General features: G+C 27.5%; 1 protein-coding gene across 1 annotated transcript in view; it reads right to left on the bottom strand.

Annotated features, from left to right (window-relative positions):
• Positions 1-2,326: 2,326 nt before the first annotated feature.
• Positions 2,327-21,121, bottom strand: part of LOC135927823 (rhoGEF domain-containing protein gxcJ-like) — a 30,262-nt gene continuing 11,467 nt past the window's right edge. Inside the window, exons 2-11 of the mRNA XM_065464021.1 lie at positions 17,779-18,438; positions 17,218-17,321; positions 13,980-14,099; positions 13,408-13,567; positions 12,889-13,104; positions 4,745-5,017; positions 3,829-4,235; positions 3,632-3,717; positions 3,206-3,243; positions 2,327-3,113 (exon numbers count right to left, since the gene is read on the bottom strand). Of these exons, the coding sequence (XP_065320093.1) occupies positions 2,631-3,113; positions 3,206-3,243; positions 3,632-3,717; positions 3,829-4,235; positions 4,745-5,017; positions 12,889-13,104; positions 13,408-13,567; positions 13,980-14,099; positions 17,218-17,321; positions 17,779-18,420 (2,529 nt within the window). The 5' untranslated portion in view covers positions 18,421-18,438 and the 3' untranslated portion in view covers positions 2,327-2,630. The remainder of the gene's footprint in view (positions 3,114-3,205; positions 3,244-3,631; positions 3,718-3,828; positions 4,236-4,744; positions 5,018-12,888; positions 13,105-13,407; positions 13,568-13,979; positions 14,100-17,217; positions 17,322-17,778; positions 18,439-21,121) is intronic.

The following is a 21,121-nucleotide window of genomic DNA, read 5'->3' as shown; positions in this document are numbered from 1 at the left end:
CATAAAAAATATTTATTTCTTAATTACATTTGGTTCAAAGGGGGGTAGTAAAAAATCAATATAATTTCGGATCGGTTTTGAAACAATGTCGGATCGGTGTGAAAAATATGTGGATCGGCACAGCCCTATCCATTATATATAATGCATGGATCTCGAAAAATTGGTATGATTATTAATATATTCATTATTTATTTTTTAATTATGGGATAACATCGTAATCAGAGGATGCCTATACGATTTGTGTCAAAGAATACATATAAAAATTCAGAAGGCCTGAAAAGCCAATAAAGGGCCGACAAAACTCTAAACTTTTTTTTGACATGAAAGACAGCTTAGCATATGTTCCGGTATGTGATATGGGCAATGCAATGATATTTCTAAGAAAGATATTCAGAACAATGGTAAGGATATTTGTCAATTATTCCGATTAAATTATTTCAATGAAGTATCAAGGAAGGTCGCAAGAGGTAATTCTCAGTCTAAAACAAGTGGAATTGAGCCTCGACCACCGGAAACCTTGAACATGAGAACACACAATCAATCGATGTGAAGGTTATAATTATCGTTTATCTAATCTGGTTGGAAATAAACACCCATTAATCTGGATAATTTTAAAAAATGAGGTGGCTACCGATGAAACTAAACTCGAACGATGGCGTGTGGATAGATTGACACCGTGTACAAAATCGCAGAGCTACAATATCTTAGGGTAAAAAAAATGAGAGGAATCTAGTGATGGAGTGCGAAGCCTTACAGATTTCATAAGAACATTATTATTATTATATATTTATTTTGTATATACATAATTATATTTACCTAATAAAATTCGTATTATAAAATGTTTAGTAATTGTGGATGGATATTTTATTTCTAATGTAATGAATTTAAAGGTCAGAAAAGAATAATAATAGGATAATTTTTATAAAAAATACGAGATCTTTATTCCTAGTACAATTTATTGCATGTAAAATTTTACTATATATTTAGTTTATAAGGCCATATTATATTAATAACTTTCTGAAATTATTTACGATTCCGATGGGTCATGATAAGAGGTGAACGCGGACCATGAAAAGTGACACGGTGGATTATGGCGGGAGCACAAATGAAGTATTTCAAGCTAAGTTTGTTATCAATATGAATTTAAGGACATTTTTTTTGACAAGGGAAATTACGAAAAGAAAAACGGGAGATAATATTAAATGTATAGTGTATATTTGTGATTGATAATGGAATCAGGCACGTAAACAAGGGTGGGGGAGATAGCCTGTTCCCTTAAACATCATTTTAAGCCAATATAAATTCCCGCTCCCCAAAAAATGCATATAATGAGTCATTGAAGAAGAAATTGAACGAAAAATTAGTAAAAGTTATTAAATTTTTAAATAACGACTATAATTTATAATTTTTAGAAAATAACATCCTTATAAAAAAAGAGCGTGTAAACCCTAATTTTATAAAAATATAATATAGCCAAAGGCCTACAATAAGTGAACATAAAATTTGTGGCGGAAACCCCAATAATGTTTTCTCTATGGGAAAATACTATATACGCATATGAATGGCATAAAGTTTATTAACGCGTTCAAAGATTTTATAAGAATACAGTATTTATATTAAATATAATCAATGGCATAATTCAGAAAAATGGAAAGCGAGAAAATTCCCTTTCCTTAGCAAATGGTATGTTATTGTAAATCTAAATATGATTAATCTATTTTTTAAAAATCCGCCTACAACCCCCCCCCCCCCCCCATGGAACTTAAGGGAGAAATATAAATAATAAGTGTGGTTAAACGGCAGTCACTAGTAACTTTTTTACCTTAGGTCGTCAGGAAAAGCTTAAATTTTGAGAGAATATCATTTTCATACTCCCTTTACGTGACATGAATATTTATGGTGGTATAAATTTTTTGAAAACTGCCCTTTTATCTTTTAAATTTTTTGTCACTATACAAGAATAATTTAAAATTTATATATGTCCAAAATTGTCTAGATTTTCAAATAAAAGTGATACTTTTAACTCGTAGAAGTGATGCTAAAGTTTTTTTAAATAAACTTAGAAACAACTGGGCAAGGCAGTATGGTAAAACCACACTTAAATTTAATGGGTTAATATTAGGTCTGTGTTTCCGGTATGAGGAGGTAAGCCATAAACTTGCATGAAATATTATTATATGTATAATAATATGCAAACAATATTATAACGTTTTTAATTCTTACTTCTCATTAATTTGCTTTTGCAATCTCCTAAATCATATTGACATAATTTTTCTTTCTATTGTTTGGCTAACTATGCGAAACTCTATGCCGTTAAGAAGCTTAATTATTCAACTAATCATTTTTATTTATATAACATATACATTCAAAATGAAACGTGATTAAAAAGATATAAGTTATATATTAAAAAATTTGAAAAATATAATTTTAGATCTTTTATATAAAATCTCACAAAAAAATATCATATATTATTATTAATAAAAAGTAATGAAGATGTAATAGCCACTAAATTACGATTTCTTATATATTAAAAAACAGATAAAAATATAGTATTATATTATAATGCTATTTGATCATTATAATAATATAAACGATGCAACGAAAAGTGGCTCAAATTATTTCTGAATTGATTACGAATTGAAAAGATCAATAGAGCATATGGAATGGATACCACTACTGTTGGAGGAAGTGGAGGAAGCTTGAGACCATCTCGATATGAGCTTATTGTCTACCTGAATGCTGTTGATATTTAGTGTATCGTTACTCTTCGCGGCTGAATTAATAGTATCTTGACATGAATCGAAATCGTTTTCGAACTGATTATAACCCATGTGTAGAGCTGAAGGGTTGGTAGACAGATTTTCCTTGTAATTAGAGGTTATATTAATGACAACTTTCAAGGAATAATTATTATTCTTGTCTTTGTCATTTGTACCGACATCTAGAACGGGCTCTTTTTTAAGGTAAAACGTTGATTTCTGGGGATTTTGGGATATATTATGAGAAATATTTCTGGCTTTTGAATGGTGGGGAGGAATAAAAAATTGGGACGAATGTAAGTTATCATCTTCATCATGTTTTCTTGGCCCCGACCTACGCAAAGAAGCATATTTCTAAAATAAGGATTTTTAAAAAAAAATAAATATTAGTAATATATAATATAAAATAGATGCAAATAATTATTTTGATCGTGAATTAAATTAACTTGAAAGTTCGAGACCGCTTTGGTAGCCTTTTCAAATGCTTTGAATATTTTTATTATATTAAAATTATTTTATAATCATCTTAAAAAATAATTTTAAAAAAGTCTATTAAAATCAAAAATATTTATATTTTAATGTTGGTTTAAAATCTAACAAAAATTTATTACCGTTATAAATGTAATATCTAATTTCGAAAATTACTCATGTATTTTGATAAAATTATATTCTTATATTTTAATAAATGATCAAAATTTTTTTATAGTTTATAATGAACATCAACATTTGTAGAGTTTAAAGACACATAACGACAACATCTATTTTTTTAAAAAAAGCTTTTAATAAACTAAAATTCATGTAGTTTTTAGGGGGAAGGGGGGAGGGGAGGTTAGTTTTATATAAAGTATTAAAATAAATTTATTTTAAAAAACCATTTTGGGACACAAAGGATACCATCTTTGAGGTTTGAAAATTTTCAGCTTCGCTATCCGGTAACAATAAAGTTGGCATAGATTTCCTTATAATACAACATATTACATATTGGAAACATTTATTCAACTAGATATAATAATTGAACTGAATTGTTTTATAAATACCGAATAATTTTTATAAAATCTATAAAAAAAACCTCTCAAAATTTTGTTCAACTGGTTTCGATTTATCGACGCATTCGAGAAGAGCCTGAAACCAAGCAAGTTTCTGAGTGTGATTTAGGAATTTTAGTTTACAAATAATATGCGAACGATTAAAAAAAGAGTTATCGCATTTTTCTAGGATAAGATCATCGTTTTTATCACCAATTCTTTGGAGGTAAGATTTAAAAAACTCGTTGTTTCTTGTATGGTCGAGATAAGCTTCATTCAAATCGGATAGCTTAAGCACGAGTTTGATAACCAAATCGTTATGTTGACTTTTTGAATTGTAGTTGACAGTACCGTAATTGATGATTTGACTTTCGTAAGATACAGGAATGTTATCACTGGTGACGTTATTTGAAAATTTTGGAATACTATCGATTATCTTGATATTTGAACACTTATTATATAAAAAAATTAATAAAAAACATAAATGTGGTCAAGTAGAACTAGAGTCCCACATTTGGAAAAAATATTTATTTTCCGCATAACAATTATCTAATCTTTTTTAAAAATACCCCTTCTCTTCATGGGAAACTTTCCCCTACCTCTCCATAATAAATTTTAAACTTCCCATAAATAGGAAAAAATTATCATCTTTTATATATTAAATTTTTATAGTCTCCCCTCAAAAATTATAGCTATAAACCCAGGTAATAAAAACTACCATAATATAAAATGTTATTTATTCTTTTATGATGATGAAAAGGTGAAGATTGAATTCCTGAATATAAATAATTTGATTTTATATAAAATAAAAATTCTCATATTCCATAAAAAAGCATAACTTGGGCAGATAATACATATAAAATTAGGGTCAAAATTTAAGGAGTAAAAATATTACTAATAAAAAAATTATCAAAAACCAATAATAATATATTGATTCTTTCGTTTTCAATAAATACTCACTGGTAAGGCATTCTTAAAACTGTAGCATTGTCTTGCGCGGTCTGCCATTTTAACGTTATCGTCCGCATAATTCCTACGTTTTTTCTTACATATTAAAAGCATGTGTTCAAACAAAAAGGCGTAACGGATTTTGTATACATCCCCGTGTTTAATTTCTTTTTGCCTTTCGGTAAGTTTAGATTTAATCTGCATAACTTCCAAATCTCCATCCAAAACCAGCTCACCAAAAGAATTAAGGAGTTGTAAGATATCTTTGTTGCTCTTAAATTTTTCCTTTGTACAATATATGTAATATTACAAAAGTTCAAAAAAATATATAATATAAAATGAATTATATTAATGAGTCTAATTTTATTTTCAGATTCTAAATTTGGCAAATCCAATGACCCTGTCGGCTAATTCGGCTCAATCTTCAAGCGCCATCTGAAGAAAATCCGTTAATATTAAGGCGTTTTAATTTTGCTATCTTTTTAAGAAAAACCCCGAGGTCAAAGTGATGGCTTAAAGGGTTAAAAATATAGTAATTACCTAATTATAGTAAGGGAAGGCTGTGTGTTTTCGCTCATCATTTTTAATATGAATATGAACAATTAAAAATTCTGACATATCTTCGACGCATTCCCAAATAATTAGTCAATACAAAAAAATTGTCTGGTCATAGTACTCATCACTAAATTAGAATCCGAAACTATAAATCTAATAAAACCCCTAGGCTCGTGATATGTATTAAATTGTTGTTTTTGTTATTTTTTGTAAAATGTTTATTTTTATTATTATATAATTTGATATGAATTTGAATAATAAATTATGATTTTTATTTTGGATACTAAATAAAAAAAATGAAAGAATTCTACTAGAAATACATTACAAAAGATTTCGATATTTTATTACTACTAAAAATACATTACAGCTCACATAGCTCAAAGACTGATCTAAGCATAAACTGCAATAAAACTATCATCATTCCGTCATAAGCGCACAAATAGATCGCCAAACAGTTGACTCAAATGAAACAAAACGAACTTCAAATATCACTTCAAATATCTAGGAGTAAACATAAAGAATAAATGGAATACAAAGGTAGAAATAGAAACTAGAATAAAAAATATCAATATTACTTATAAAAAATATAAACTCTAGTCTTCAAAAGAAATTTCCCTAAAAAAAATGCATCAGAATGCTTAGCTTTACAGTAGATTTGGGTCGATTTACCGGCCCGATTAAAATTTAGCCAAAATAATATTATGTAAGCCTCGAGATTCGGCAAATAAGAGTTCATACCTTTCTACCACATAATATTATTTTGGTCAAAACTTCAGGCCGTTTTTAAAAATCGCCTCAAATCGGATTGTTTAACAACGCTACTTCAGTCATCCCACTCTTATATGGCAGCCACACTTGTAATGCAAATAAAAAGAAGATAAAGTAGGTGCTAACCTTTATTAATAGATGCCTAAGCAATAAAGACTATATGCATACCAGAATCATATGAAACAAAAAATTATGGGTAACGGTCACGTTCCAACCTAAGTGATACTAAGCTAAGAAAAAATTAAACTCCTTGGCCACATACTAAGGAACCATATGATGCTCTTTTTCGCTTAACTCATACAGGAAACAATTATGGATTCTATAAATCATATTGGGCAGATTAAAATAAAACATGAACAATTTACGAAATTAAACAATAAAAAAATGCACATAAAAAAAACTCTTAAAAACTAATAAAAAAATATATAAAACACTAAAAACCCTGATATTATTCAACCCCAAGTAACTATATATAACTTTAACTTATATAAAATTTCATTATAAAGCTATCTGTCATAACCAGGGTTGCCAGGTCAAAATTTTCGAATTGCGGGAATCTGGTGTTTTGCGGGTGAAATATGAAAATTGCGATAGAAATAATAAAAATTATTAAAAAATATTTTTTAGTGCCGGCCTTCGGCCGGGATTATGAATTAGCTTAATCATCTCCCTATTAATTCTTGTAATTACTTTATATTCGTGTTGTAAAGTAGTGTCAAAATTAACGTCGTTACTTTTTTGAAGAAAAGGAACGCCATTCGTTACCATCTTCTAGAGGTAACGAGTAACAGTAACGCGTTTCTTGTTTATGAGTAACGGTAACGCAAAACGTTACTTTAAATTTTTTCTTAAAAAAAACATGTTTTAATGTACTATAAAATTACTTTTATAATTTAATATAAATAATTTAAGCCGAGTTTTTAATTCATATCAACCACCACTCCTTTTTTTATTTTAAATTCTCGTTGTTAAATTATCAGTCGAATGTTAATATAATTAATATTCAATCAAAATTCAAAGTAAATGTTAATGTTAATAATAATATTATTATTCTATTTTATAATTTATTTTAAGAATATTATGTCCATTGTACTTAATTCTTCAGATGAAGATGATTTAAACCCCCCCTCCACTCCCAATTTGAAGTATATTTTACACCAATAAAGAAAACTAAGGGTACAAAGTCTACACTTTGTAAATGTAAATTATGTCCCAACGCAAATATTTCAACCTCAATGTCCAGCAGTTCAAACTTAAAAAACATATGAAAGTAAAAAGATGAATTAATATATTTTAAACATTACTTTAATAGAATATTAAATCATGGGTATTATAAAATAACCATTAAAAGAAGTATTCTTTCATAATATTTTGAAACGCTCAATCATGAAATTAAAATATAATCAATTAAATTATACTATAGTGTAGGACTGAGAACCAAGATCAAGAAAATATTGGTATTGGTTCAAAATATTATATTGGGTTTAAACAATATGTTCTATTTCTTGTTTTAGTATTGCTATTGGTGTAAATTCAAATTGTTAATAAATTTAAAGAATAAAATATAAATATTTATATGGAATAAAACTATGAAGCAATATTGTTTTAGAGAACTGAGCCTAGATATTTTTCCTGATTCCTTTTTAAATGGTAATTCTGAAAAGATAAGAAATTGAAAAATTATCTTTGGCAATTTTTAAGGCTTTCCTTGACAATAAGCTTAGTGAGAGATTAAAAAGTGCAATTAAATTTTTAAAAGATTTATCTTTAAAGCTAAGTTATTTTTGATAAAAAATTCAGGAATTAAAAATATTTTAATTAAAAAATTATAGACTGTATATTCCTCAAAAATGAAAGTGATTAATGAACATGTGAATAGCAATAAAAAAAATTGAAGCCAATCAACTCACACTCATTGAGATGCAGAATCCACCTACATCAAAGATAAAAATAGCACAATCAGCTGTTGATAAATCAGTTTTTAATTTTCTAATTAAAGAATTACAACCATTTTTAAATGTAGAAAATAGTGCATTTATTAATATTATCAAAAAACTGCAGCTAACTAAAAATGTGATGTCTAGGTCTACTCTCGTATTAAAAATTAACAAAGCATATGACACCATAGCAAAGAAATTAGTTATTATGTATAAAATTGTCCGTACAATTGTAGATTCGTGATCAGCTTATCATCGGTATATAAAATATAAATTCTTATTTAGGGATGACGATAACTGGCTACCCAGACATTCTTGAGAGGGTTTCAGTCTGCTTAGCTTGTGAAAGGCTAAACCAAAAACACACATTTGATTATCTAGTAAAAATAATCTTTGAAATTTTTACCACATATAAGATACAAAATAAAGTGACCAAATGCATTACCGACATTGCTAGAAATTATAAAAGCTTTCAAGAAAAAAAAATTATAATATATTTATTAGAGTATATGAACAAGGTGAGGAATCGGGTATTGAAATAATTCCTCTGCCATTAATTGATCTATTTGAAAATCAAAACACTAATGATAGTATTGTATACTTACCTAAGCAACACTCCTGTTCAGCACATACTTTAAATCTCATTACAAGTGTTGACATTAAAAAGAGGTAACGATGCCCATTTTAAAACCATTTCAAAGATTACATTTTCTAATGTGGAAAAAACATGAGCAATATTCAAACTGTGCATCCAATTTTAAGGAAACATGGGAAGATATCTGATTACCCATGACAAGACGGAACTCTTTTTATAACTATGTGAAATTAATTGATAGTCTTATTAAGGAAATTGCTAAAAAATTGACGAATCTTGTGATAAATCTGAATTACAGAGATATTCAGATAACAACAAGTCGTTCATGGTTAATATTGTATGGTTAGAAATAATTAAGAAATATGATATGTATATATATGATTTTATAGATTATGGAACCGATTGCTACTGCTCTTTCAATTTGGGATATTTCACTTTCACGATAACTATTATAATATTAAAACTTTAAAAAATGGCCTGAAATAATTTCAAGTTTTGTAAGCCGCTTATTAATTCAATCCTGAAAGGCATAGATAAAAGGTATACAGTTCAAATATTACTTGCAAGCTATATTTCGATATCTTTTATTTTCAATAGATTCAAACATATCTATTGAATATATACTATCCGCAATAATTCACCCGCTATTTAAATTGGAATGGCCCTGGATAAAATTAAAGGTCAACAAAGAAAGAATGCTACAACTTATCCAGTTTGAGAAAAGATCTTGATAAAGAAAGAGCAGACTTAATTCCTTTATCCAATACACATACCAGAATATTTTCTGATAGAGATAAAAAAAAAATTTTGAAATGAAGATTGTGAAGACGATCTATTAAGCTATTTTTAAAATAAAGATAATTCTTTAAATATTTTTAATAAATTCCCCGAATTAAAATTTTATTTATTAAATATAATACAACTCTCCCATCTTCTGCGTTATTTAACGAGTGTTTAACACAGTGAAAGGTGTGTTAAGCACTAAGCGCTCTTGTTTGTCTGATCAAAATTTTGAAAATCAATAAAAAATTGCTACAAAAAGATGTTATCTTATATATAATATATTATTTTTGTATAATTTATTTATATTATAATTATATATATGAAAATATTTTTTATAAAAAGATCTTATCTTATATTTTTTTTGTTCTTTTTATATTATTTGCAGGAAAAAAATAAATATATTTTTTGAATATAATATTTAATTTTTAAAGTAACGAGTAACCCGTTACTTTTTTAAATAGTCAGTAACGCGCGTTCCTTTTTCAGAAGTAACGAGTAACGGTAATGCGTCGCTTTTTTGTAGTATCGTTTACAGCACTACTTTATATAAATATTAACAGTCGGTAACGTTTTATAATTTCGAAATAGGAAATATTTTTCAAAAGGAGTTACTTTATTTATATTTTATATAAAAGAAAATATTAATAAAACGAGACAAAATTTTTTAAATTATATCTATATTTATTAAAATATATTAATTCTTATAATAAAAAAACCAACGATCTATTTAAAATATAAAATTTCATAAAAAAACAAACGATTTTAATTTTACAATGTAAAAAATATATTTATTTTATGCGAATGTGTATATAAATAAGGTTTTATAAAATATATAATTAAATAGTTTGTAGTATTTTTATTTGAGATTTAAATAATGGAACTAAACGTTTACTGTCGTTGTTGAGATATTTATAAAATTGCTGGCATGATTATATTTTTTTAACCATTAGCTCGGCCTCTAATGTTGTTAGAGCTGATTACTCTCCTTTCTCCAGGCAGTCCTCATCAGGACAAAAAATGCGCTCCGATGAGGCATTAGAATGAGTTAAAGAGAAATACTGACATATTTTTCCCAAGCATGGGGATTTATCGTTATTACGAAAAAATTTCACCCATTTCTCCTCTGCTTTTAGACCATCTATCTTTAAGTATTCTGGCGAATTATAAAAAATAGAGAGCATTACAATCTCCTCAAACAAGACATCAATGTCTATCGGTATTTTTAATATATTTATCAAAAACCATCTAATCGATGGTTTTTGTTCCAAGGTCATCTAAAAATTTGTAAATCGAGTTATTGAAATCAAATTTTGATTGCAAATATTCTGAATGTCTTAATAAAAATATTTGCTTCATTTAAAAATACATTAATTAGAGTAATATTTGAACATTTTAATATGATATTTTTAACAATAGCACAATAAAATTTATTGTCAATTTCTAACTGTAAAGATGAACACAGTCGCAACATAATTTTGTGAATCTTTATTAAAAAAGATTCGTTTGATTGCAACTGCATATTAACAGCATGTAGTAGATTTCCTACATGTGAAATCATTCCTAAATATGCCTCTGCTATTTAATTCTCGAAAAAATTTTTAAAAATATTAAGACAACTTTTATCATCTTTATTAAAGAAATATTTTTTAAAAGGTTCGTAAAATTTTAAAATTCTATCGATGGCAGGTATTAATGATAACCACCTGATAGGGAGATGTCGCAACAACATTCCAAGTCAGACCACTCCACCAACTCTTCTAATTCATTAACTTTTTTAGTTGATGAACTAAATTCGTTAAAACATTTCATTACAATTATACTACTTAGTATTCTTGTACGCGCACTTTATCCTTTCTTGTTACCCCAGCAATCATCCTGAGCATTCTCATCTCCATGGTTTGTAGACTTCTCTCGTCTGATTCTTTGGTTGGCCATGTTTCCGAACTATATAGAATAGTTGGTTGTATTATATGGAACTGTAATTTTTCCCTCTTTTCTCTATTTACTTTTAATCCGTGCGTTTCTACTTTCTTTCATTTCATCCTTAGATTCGGCAAGTATCACAATATAATATCATATTCCACGGGACTGCTAATAATACATCTATTACTGTAATGAAAAGAAGTGGGCTGAGAGCCGACCGTGAAGCCTGCTGAAGTACCTGTTGTGCGCTACGGACCATTGTTGTGGCCCATATACATATCCTGTATAGAGTTCTTTTCTCGCTGTTTGGCTAATCTGTATATTTTATTTTGCCCTTCTTTGTTATGTAGTTCTTCGTACATGTCGACGTATCTAGATTTGGCTCTAGCCACCGTTTTTGTAGTTAATCTCTTGGATTTTTTGTATCTTGTCGTCATCTGCGTTTTTGGATTTGTACCATATTTTATAAAGGGCTTTTTTCTCCTGTATAGTGGTTTGTACCTCTTACAGATTCGTTGAGGATAGCTCTAAAATCATCTTTCTCTTCTTCCTTGCAACCCGTTTGAGGGCATATACTGAAAGGATGTGTAGTATTGATTGGACCAATGCAGAGTATCTTCATTAGTCTATCAGAGATTCTGTTGACTTCTACAACTGAGGAGGTTAGATCTTGACTGAGGATGATGCCGACACCGTTCCTATTGCTAACAAGTCCATTATAGTACAATTTATACCCATCTCTTCGTCTCTTGTATGCACGCTATAGCAACTTTACTCTTATTCAACATTGATGCCAATTCTCTCGTCTTACCTTTAAGCGTCCCAATATTCAAACTTGCTAATCTTGTTGTTTTTTCTTTGCTTTGACCTTTACTTTACTTTTCACAGGATGAAGGTCTACACCCTGCGCGTCGCTTGGAGGGAACGCTCTAGCTTTCATATTCATATTTCCATTTGTTTTCTTCATTTTGTTTATTGGACAGGTATCCTTAGCACCCGACTGTCCAGGCCTGTCGGTGATCGGGGTGTCATCTCTAAGCTCCGAAATTCATCATACCATATGTCTTTACACATCAGTCATCGAAGAAAAACTTGAAAGTTTTTATGGTTCTTACCAGGATTGAACCTGCGTCCTTGTTCATACTCGTGTTTCCAAGCGTACATCTTACCCATTAGGCCACCCCGGCGATACATAAAAATGATTTATTATTGGATAAAAATAAAACAGAAATTTACAAACTATACATGTTTTTTGAATAAATATTTAAAATTTATTTTAAAAATATAAAAATAATCAATTATTGTTTCTCAAAATTATTATTTATATATTAAAAACGTTAAAATGCTAAAAAAAATTGTGCTGGAGAAATTTAAAATTGCAGTAGTTTTGCAGAAGTGAGATAACTGCGTGTAAACTAAAAAATTGCGGGAGTCTCCCGCTGATGGAGGGAGACCTGGCAACCCTGGTCATAATTTAAATAATTTTATTGAAATTTTATTTAAAAGATTAATGTATATAAATCTGATATTGACTTAAATGATCTTGAAACAAGCTATTTTATAAATAGATAAAAAATTTAATATTTATAACTTACAGGCCAATTGATAAAGCCATATCGGGCCAATTTTTGGACTTTTTCCAAATTTTCAAGCTTCCTGAGAGCTGAATTGATATCGTGGGCCACTTTCGCCATATGCTGATAAGCATTATTGACAATAGATTTTGAAGTATCAAAATTAATACTTTCGTCGCAAGATAAAGAGGGCCTAAAATTTAATTCAGCTTGGGGGGTGTAATGTTTCTCCAAATTCTGATAATTTAAATATATTTCAAAAATATGATAATTCTAATTTTTATCAAATTGCAAAGTTTATATACCATTGCCAAGAGAATATTTATTTTAATTCAGTACAAAATGCTCGAAAGAGAAAATTATAAGAGAACTTTAAAGAATAATAGTATAATTAGTCATTTTAAAGAAATGTCTCTTTTTTGGATATAAACATTTTAAATTGCTAAAAATTAAAAAAAAATATTAAAATACAATTTATGAGAATACTACATCAAAAATTAATATTTATAAAAAATGTATGAAAACAAATATTCTACTAACTTTCAAAATAAGTGGATATTTTAGGATTCTTTGAATAGGTTTGAGCAAATAGGAATCAATGGGAAGCGAATGAGATAGAGTAATTTGACGTTGTTTTAAGAAATGATCCAGTAATTTTTTACGATAATTTTTATCATCCAGGTGAAATAATAACAAGGTTCTAAATAAATACACAAAAATTCAGAATATATACAATATATGAGAAACCTGCAAAGCTCAAAATTTTATTTATTATTTTAATCCCTGCTTTGTCCCGGATTTTTGAAAATTTCGCTATTTTAAATATTTTAGCTGCATTTGGTAAATCGCGAAGGAAAATTAAAAATATGAGCACTCCGGATTAAAAAAAAATTTTAGGATGGGTTTGTATCTTTTATATTTATGCCCGGTCTGGATTTATAAATTATACCATTTTATAGCCCGATCCAAGCCGAATATACGGGTTGGACCGGGTTCCGAGTCTTCATATTTGCTTGCTTTCTTTTTTCTTTCTATATAATATGCCTTTTCTATTTTAATTATGTTATGCCAATAAAAAACTTAAAAGAATAAGAGCGTTAAAAAAAACCAACCTTTGGTGATATTGACAATATATGTTATAAGCCGTGTGGAAATCGGTACTGTATTCGATAAAAAGTGTGCAAATTTTGTAAGGCTCCCCTTCATAAAATTTGAGGTTTTGGTAAAATTTTCTAAATTGATATTTTTTTACAAATAAAATATCGATTTTTAAATAAACAATTGTCCTTTAATGGTGTGGGCCGGGTTGAAACAGTGCTGTATATAAACCAGGGACGTGAACCCGAACCCGGATACTCGCATTTTGCTGTAACCCGAACTCGGACCCTTTTTACAGGTGGAGGGTCTAAGGACTCTAAGTGTCATAAAAAAATTTTATAAATATTTTTATAATATAAATTTTATTAACTTTTTTAGTGGAATCATTTATTTTATCTTCGCGTTTTTCTTTCAATTTTCTTCCTGGACTTCCATTTTATTTAGAGATTGATATCATAAATTATTTTCTAGTGTAGGTAATAGTTCATTATGTAAATTTATATTGGCTATTAATGATTGCCTAAAAAATAATCACTTTAAAACTATTATTGATAAAGCAAGGGATGTTGCAAAATATTTAAGAACTCCTACAGTTGTAAGAATGTTAAAATCAATGAAAAGGTCAATGGCAATATTAGATTGTACAACACGTTGGTCCTCAATTTGTATGATGCTAGAACGATTATTAAGTTTGAAAGGTTCCTGTAATGATTTTACTATAGAAACATGTGAGTCATTTTGTCGGAAAATGATTGATGCCAAATAAAAGAAGTGTATTAGTTCCTTTAAAAATAACAACATTAAGATTACAATCGGAACAATTATGTTTATCTGATTTTTATGGCATATGGATTAGATACCGATTAGATTTAGAAAGATTTACAAGTCCTTTTTCATATGAAATATTAGATAACATGAAAATTCGAGAGCAACAATATTTGCAAAATAGTGTTGTATAAGCTTCTATATATCTAGACCCTCGATATCAAGTTTTATTGAGTATTGAGCAAAAACAAATGGCTATAGACCATCTTGAGGATTTATGGCATACGCAAAACTCCGTTATTTACAATATATTGGAGGCTAGATAGTGATAATAATGATAGCAACATTGATGATATTGAAATTTTACTTAGATAGAGGGGGAAAAAAATCAAATTATCATCAAATAGAAAGGAGGATCAAAAAAATGCCTATTGCATCTTTAATAGAAAAGTTCCGAAGTTAAGAGAATAAAAAGAATACACATATTTTGAAATTCTGGGAAGAAAATCCTTCAATATATCTAGAATTATATATATTGTTTAGAATCGTCATGGCTGTACCGGCGACACAATTACAATAATTTATGTATTATAAAGATAACTATATATTTTAAGTGAGCGTAGAAAGTGAATTTTCATCTTTGAAATATATATTGTCTAATTTACGTGGAAATCTCAAGGATGATATTTTAGAAGATATTATGATTGTGCGATTGAATATAACATTTAAAATATAAATTAATTCATTTTTATAATTTGTAAATTATAAATGTGTATCTATTGAAGTATAATAATAAATGAATGAAAAAAAGTCTTATTTTGAGTCATTATTATATTCCCTGAACCCGGGCCCTTTTTAAATTTACCTAGACCCTTTTTTATTGTCGAAGGGTTCATATCCCTGTGGTGTACCCTCGTTCTAAAAAGGGTTCGGGTTCTGGTTCAATGAAAAATCCCTGAACCAGGTTCGGGTTCGAAGTTAAGAAAAATGAGAACTTATAAAATTTAGTTAACATAACAGACACCCGTTTTTTTTTAAATTTATTTTATTATATCAAGTTTCACCATAAAAATAATTTTCTTCATAATTATAACTAGAATAATACAATACTTAATAATATTATACATTTGTATTAAAAATTTCATTTAAGCGAATTATCATATATTCAAAATATAATAATTAAGGGAATAAATAAAAAACAATTCTTAAACCATAAATTTAAAAAACGATTCGAATTCAGGGTATGGATTCTCATCCCTGGTTGAACCAGCATGTATTTTCGTATTATTAACGATGCAGTCCTAAAAAGTAATGCCATAGGTCAATTAAATAAAATGCTAACGAGATAAAGTAAAGACCTTAGTAGCGCTTAAAATTTATAGGGGTTATATAAAATTAAAAAGTAATTTTATTTAAGGAATTTTATGGTCAAGCCAATGAGATAAAGATTTTTGTCAACTTTCTATTTCTATGCTTGAATAAGCATTTATAATATACTTATTCATTTTATAGTATGCATGAGATCAACGAATCTTTATTATATAAAAACCTACCTAAGTATGTAAAACATGTGCAAAATAAATATTTCATATCGTTATCCTTGTTAAATCTATAAATTTTCGCTTTTTTAAAAAAATTAATTATATATTCGTAATAAAGAAATATTTTTTAAAATCATGAAAATTGTATTGCATGCAAATTAATATTATATAATATCGAGCTGACTTGAGATAAGTAATTTTAAAAAACCATTTGGTAATTCATATTCATTAATAATTTTATTTATTAATGTTGCAACTTGAAACCTAAGAAAATCCCTTTCCCGGGTGAATTGAAAAAGATTGACTATGAGATTATCTGAACTCTTCATATTTATTTATATACTAATCAAAAATCATTTTTTAAAAAATAATTAAATAAATAAACTTGGCTGAAAGTGCTAAAATTTTAAATGTTATGTTTTTTGTATATTCTGTTTTAAAATAATTATTAACAAAATCACTAATCTTAAATAATATTATTAAGTATTAACATTAAAATATAATAAAGTGATGAGTTAAATGATAATATTTCAAAAATTTAATGTTAGTTGGCAAATTACTTATGATAATAATACTGAGATCGGCGTGATACTTAATCAAAGTTTCATATAAAACAATCTATTAAATATTAGCAATTTTTAAATAACCAGAATAGTCATAAATATAAATTATAACAAAAAAACTAATTAAAATTCGATATTTTTTTTATCATTTAAGAGATAATATACTTGAAATATAGTTCACGGAGGAACTATTTGTTACATAACATATAGATACAAAAAAAACAATTTTAATTCTTTAACTTTAGATAAGCCAAAAAAGAAAGTGATTTTTCCAAAATTACATAAAAAAACTCTTAAAATTTTAATTAAAACATTATTTTTCTAAAAAAATGTTTATTTATCGAATTGAGTTGTGGCGGTATAAATATGTTATATAATCTCACTCATTTAAATTTCGAATCCTTTCAAGATTTTCTATTATCAATTTGATATCACGTTTTTTTAATCCATAAGCATGCGCTGACGCGTATAAAGGCCAGAGATATCCCTTAAGTTATGTTATATATATTTATTCGATAAAATAGATAATAAAAAGGCGAAATATTATAAAGTCAAACTCATTAAAGAGAAATTTAGATTTATCATTTATTTTTATCAGGACATAACATTTCTTCGACACATCGTTCAAAAAAAAATGATTTTAGTCAAAATCATAATATTGTAAAAATGCTGTCTAAATTCTAATTTATTTTTGAAATTTATGAAACAATTATGATTTATCTGGATCTTTGAAACCCTGAGAAAAATTTCGCGTTTAATTCAGGTCCGGTATTTGGAATTAAAATTTGGAAAAGTTCGGGTAAAAGAGAAGGCCCAATGAACCTGATTCGGGTTCAAAGTTCAGATATAATCCTCGATTTTATATTCAAGAGGGACCTGAAATTTTATTTAATTAAACCTTTTTCAAATAAATTTATATTGAGATTTAATAAAATAAAACTAACGTTAATTATAACGTTCAGATCGTCCAGGTAGTTTTTTTCGGTGGCAAGCATTTCTTCGATTACCTTATAACAAAGGAAATCATTGTCAAATGTTTTATTGAGAGCCGATTCATCACTCCTCACATCTCCTCCAAATTCGCCATCTTTAAAAATCGACATGTTGGAACAAAATTCCTCCAAATAACTGGTCAGATTTCCATTTTGTTGTTGCTGCTTAGTTGGAAATTTATTAGTGCTTATAAGTGTATCGGGGCTTAGTCTATCCCTATCGGAGTCTATGTCTATCAATTGAGGATGACGGGCGTTATTGGAATCTATCATGGATGCTATCGAATTATTTGAAGAGAGTGAAAAATAATTTTCGGAAGAGGAGGATGGTGATAAAGATTTAGAACACGGGGAGGTACTGTTGGAGGAAAATTTACGTTCTTGATTTTCATTTATCAAATTTTGCGAGTGATTCGAATTTTCTTTACCAAAGAACTCTTCCCTCAGCCTAGTGTAGCGTTGACTTTTAGTCAGGTATCGAGGTAATTTGGTCAACAGAGAAGATTTTCTATAGGAGCCACCATTTAAGGTCAGATCTTTTTCACTCCAAGATCGCAGAAACGAGGACGATGAATGTTCCATATTCGAATCCATCCGATATTAATTATTCGTCTATTTTAATTATTAACATTTTAAAAAATTTATTAATTATAATAATAATCAAATTATGATAATAATAATGAAATAAATCCCTGGAGTTTAGTTATTCATAATATAAATAATTGGATTTTTAAAACCTTATTTTTTTTTTAGAAAAAAATTAGCCGTATTTATGAGAAAAATCAACTAAATAATACAGTCATATTAAAGTGAGAAACTTTTAATATAATAAATAGAACTAAGATTTGGCAAAAATCGAGTTTTTTTAAAATTTGGTTTTACGCTGCATAAAATAAATATTCCATATTTTTATTCAATTTTTAATCTATGTATTATTGTGACTAAAAGATCCAAGAAAGAAAAATATTCCGTATTAAGCAAAAACTGATTTGTAATATGCCTAATTAATAAATGTAGAAAGTTAAATTAAATTAAAATTTAATATAAATTTTGTAAAAACTAAATTAAAACTGTGGTTCTTTTAATAATCGCTATTTATATTTTATGCATTATTAATTTAATTATTTTTAGAGTGTAAAAAAGTCTCATATCCTCTCATTTAATAAATTGTATAAATAAAATCTTTGGCATCCTTGTTATTCAAAAAGATTAGTCTTTTGTCCAATAATAAAAAAATCGTAAAAAATAATATTAATTAGTGTAGTAAAATGTTGTATTTTTAAGAAAATCGATAGTTCGATTTATATTTTATTATCTCAGTCTAATATTATGATATACATTCAGACTGTCGAATCTTCTGATATATATAGGTTAAATATATTTAAACATGATATCCGATTATGAAGCCTTCTGAAATGCGAAAAGTGGGTTTTAAATTTCATATAATGTCATTTTATTATTTTTAAACTCTTCATATTATAATGCCACCTAATATTTTTATGTAAAAACATTTTAATTTTTACCTAAAAAAATTTAATAGCTCAGGGGTATAAAATACTTTTTACCTTATATATACATATTGCTGCTTAAATTTGAATTTCTAAACATGTCTGGTTTTTAAATAAAATCCACTAAACCGACAAGACCCTTGAGACAACTAGTACTGGTCTCCCCTATGCTTTTTTTTAAACATTGCTATGCTATACTTTTTATTTTTTATGACTATAAATTAATATAAAATATAGATTATATAAAGAACAAATTTATATTATTTTCTTTTTAGCATTCACCTTTTCTGATGGTAAGCACCTTCAATATCTCTCTCCACTTTATGTTATTCATGCTATCTCTTTTATCTAATTTATATTTCTTCATATTGGCTCTAACTTTAAAGCCCCATTGAAGTTTTGACCTTCCTCTTTTACATTTCCCCATCACTTCCAAACTCTTAACCTTATTTCCTATATAGTTCATAGGTCTTCTCATTATGTGCCATAGGCGTAGCCAGGATTTTCATAAGGGGGAGGGGGAAATTACAAAATTACTGAGGGCTTCGCTCCCAGACCCCCTTTTAGGCGGGGCTTCGGCCCGCTTTTCCCCGGCCTTCGGCCGGGTTACTTTAGTCTATATATAGTCATAAAATATTTTTACAATAATAAAAAAATAAGCCTGGAACAAATATGAAATATATTTTTATTAGTTTATATAAAATAAAAATAAAATAAATTACTTGTATTGTATATACCTTAATATAAGAGCATGGTAATAATTTATTCCAAACAATTATAAGAAATTTATTTATAAAAAGTAAGTAGACATATAGTTGATTTTACTCTATTATATAGAATTAGTTATAAAATACTAGGTAAAATTCCACTTTTACAGACATATTTGACAATTAGAGAATATATTACAGTTAATAATTTAACAAATTCTACTAATCAATGCTCTTGATATTAAATATAGCAACAATTTGCATTTAACGCCATCTATTTATTTTAACAAAAAATGATATTAAAAATAAATCTTCATTTTATTCATCCCACAATGTCTTAAGATATTTTCTGATGTCCTTATCAATATTTTAGAGTTTTCTGTTAAATATATAATTCGCTATATTGGTAAAAATTACTTGATTGTCATTTGATAATTAGATATACTGTAAATCTACGACATATAATATTCCACTGTTTGTATTGTGCTTTAATATTTTTTTAATTTATGATTTAATTTTATCAATAGTTTTATAATTATATTTTACTTTTATTAAGATAAATAAATTAAAATTACTCACTTTATAAAAAATTATATTTGATATATTATATTATTTAGTAATTTTATGGATCTATTATTAATAATTATAATACATTTCACTTCTGTCTTAAGACTTATCTTTGGCTTATATTCCATTTATTAAAAAACATTTTTGGTTCATTTTATATATTTATAAATTTATTTTCCCAAAAATCTATAAATTATGATGAATTGTTTTATAAAAAAATATCAACTTTTACATTCTTTCTTTTAAATTATTATTTAAGATATATGCATACATATTTGAGGGTCAGGGAGTGGGGGGAGGACTAAGGGGGATATTTTTTATTAGCTAAAAATGATATTTACAAAAAGTGATAAATTTCTGAAGGGGGGAATTTCCCCTTGCCCCCCCCCTGGCTACGCCTATGTTATGTGCCCATACTACCTACGTCTGTACACCATTATCTTAGTCTTAATGGGCACTACCTTTAAGCATCCTAGTATTCTTGTACTTCGCACCTTATCCTTTCTTGATATC

The sequence above is a fragment of the Gordionus sp. m RMFG-2023 genome, chromosome 4 (assembly GCF_954871325.1).
Source record: "Gordionus sp. m RMFG-2023 chromosome 4, tfGorSpeb1-WG-v2, whole genome shotgun sequence".
Classification (NCBI taxonomy): Eukaryota; Metazoa; Nematomorpha; class Gordioida; order Chordodea; family Parachordodidae; genus Gordionus; species Gordionus sp. m RMFG-2023.
This window is presented reverse-complemented; position numbering and strand designations above follow the sequence as displayed.